This window comes from Triticum aestivum, chromosome 7A (genome assembly GCF_018294505.1).
Source record: "Triticum aestivum cultivar Chinese Spring chromosome 7A, IWGSC CS RefSeq v2.1, whole genome shotgun sequence".
Classification (NCBI taxonomy): domain Eukaryota; kingdom Viridiplantae; phylum Streptophyta; class Magnoliopsida; order Poales; family Poaceae; genus Triticum; species Triticum aestivum.
In genome coordinates, this window is record NC_057812.1 from 191,995,512 (window position 1) to 191,997,433 (window position 1,922).

At 48.1% G+C, this 1,922-nt stretch overlaps 1 protein-coding gene across 1 annotated transcript; it reads right to left on the reverse strand.

The window, feature by feature from the left end:
- Positions 1-559: 559 nt before the first annotated feature.
- Positions 560-1,477, reverse strand: LOC123153250 (uncharacterized; the record flags this gene model as incomplete). Its single annotated transcript, XM_044572460.1, has 3 exons — positions 560-577; positions 1,263-1,328; positions 1,445-1,477. Coding segments are annotated over 3 exons (117 nt in total), but the record flags the coding sequence as incomplete, so codon positions are not given.
- Between the last annotated feature and the right edge of the window lie 445 nt (positions 1,478-1,922).

Genomic DNA, 1,922 nt, shown 5'->3' on the forward strand with positions numbered 1-1,922 from the left:
TTATTTTGCAACCACTCAGTTTGTCCTTGACTAGGACACTTGAAGCACAAAACAACTAATGCAGAGCTAGGTTGTATGTTTGGCTTAAGGGTTTTCCTTTTCAAATTCTGACTCTGTTTCTAAACAAAGTAGGCTTCTATCCTGTCTAGAATGTAATGAAGATGTCCTGGATAAGCTGAGTGTTTTTTTAACAATTTTCTCATTTTGACAGCATCTGTATCACATTACACTTGATATATTTTCACTCCTATGTGTTGTAATGAAGATGTCTTGGTGAGACTTGATATATGTCCAAAATTAGAAAAATCACAAGGTACTTTCTCTACCTAATAAACTCCATATGACCACATAAAACCCTGTTTAACACACCTGTAAAGAGGAACAACCCCCCTAAGGAGCTAGAAAGCTATATCGCCCACTGCCTCGTCGAATGTCTGTCAAGGGAAGAGATAAAGAGCATATAAAACATTACCCACACAAAAAAATGAGAGCATGTAAAAAATTTAAAAACGAGAACCATGAGTTATGAGAACTACAAATTAAGCAGTGCAGTGTTCAACTAGGCCTCGGACTCCAACTGTCAGATAACAAGAGAACAATTCACACGACAGGAAACATGTGTAACCAGAGGCAGAGGAGCATGAAGAGACAAGTCTCCAGAACTAGTCCATGAATCCATGATGCTGCTACATATTATTAATACTGAAACTAACAGAAAATGCTAACAAGTCTTGAGAACTAGCGCATGATGCTACGTAACCCTATCACCCAGAAACAAACCATTGAATCGTCATGCAAATGTAGTTACAGGCCAACGGAGAGATAAGCAGTTGGTCCAAAAAAACGCCTAGCTAGTGGAACATTAATTGATAGCTAAGGAGTGGTGTTAGATACCGAACCACCGGCATAAGAATCAAGTGCTAGGAAGTCATGATTTCTCAATCGTGGCTCTGAACCCAAGCCCTTGGTAAATCTCTGGCTCAACAGAGAACACAGCCAAGGCTAAGCGTGACGCAGGCCAAACCAGAATAATGAATAATCAAGGTGCTCGACCAGCAAATCAACTACACAGAGTGATTCGCGGGCGGCACACAGAGCACAACCCAATCCAATCCTATCAGTCCAGCCCTAGGACCAAACCCTCCTAACCCTAGCAACCATGGGGCACACCGACCCACTTCTGACGCTACCAAATCGCATCGATCGCGCGGCGGTACTAAGGAAGGAAGGGGGGTTGGGGGATTGGGGGCGCGTTACCATACCTTGAGGATGCTAAGCTTGATGGAGCCGTAGACGACGCCGATGCCGACCGCGGAGACCCTGGCCACCTGCAAAGCAACATCCATCGCGAGGACGCCGATCTTCGGTCAGTAAATCAGTCAGCCAGATCTGATCCGCGCGGATGCGGAGGAATCGGGGGGAGGGGCGTGCGTGGGTTGCTTACGAGGGCGAGGGTGCTCTTGCCGGAGTCGTATCCTCCTCCTCCTCGTCCTCCTCCTGGTCCTCCTCCTTCGGCTCGGGGCGCGGGGGAGCTGCAGTGGTGGGGGGCGCGGGGGTGGCGGTGCGGGGGAGCTGCGGTGGTGGGGGCGCGGGGGCGGCGGGGGTGGAGTCCGACGGGGGTCGGGGTGGCGGCGTCGAGAGGGAGGGAATTAACTAGGGGGGAAGGAGAGGGACGAAGGGGATCTGGCGAGAGGGAGGGAATTAGCTAGGGGGGATCTTACTAATGGCGCACCCGCGGTCGGTGCGCCATTAGTAATCTTTTTTTTACATAGCAATGGCGCACCAGGCAGAGGTGCGCCATTAGTAATCTTTTTTTATAAATAGCAATGGCGCACCAGCCAGAGGTGCGCCATAAGTAATTTATTTTTATTTTTTGTTGCATTTAATAATTTTTTAGAAAATGAATATGAATATGAAAAAGT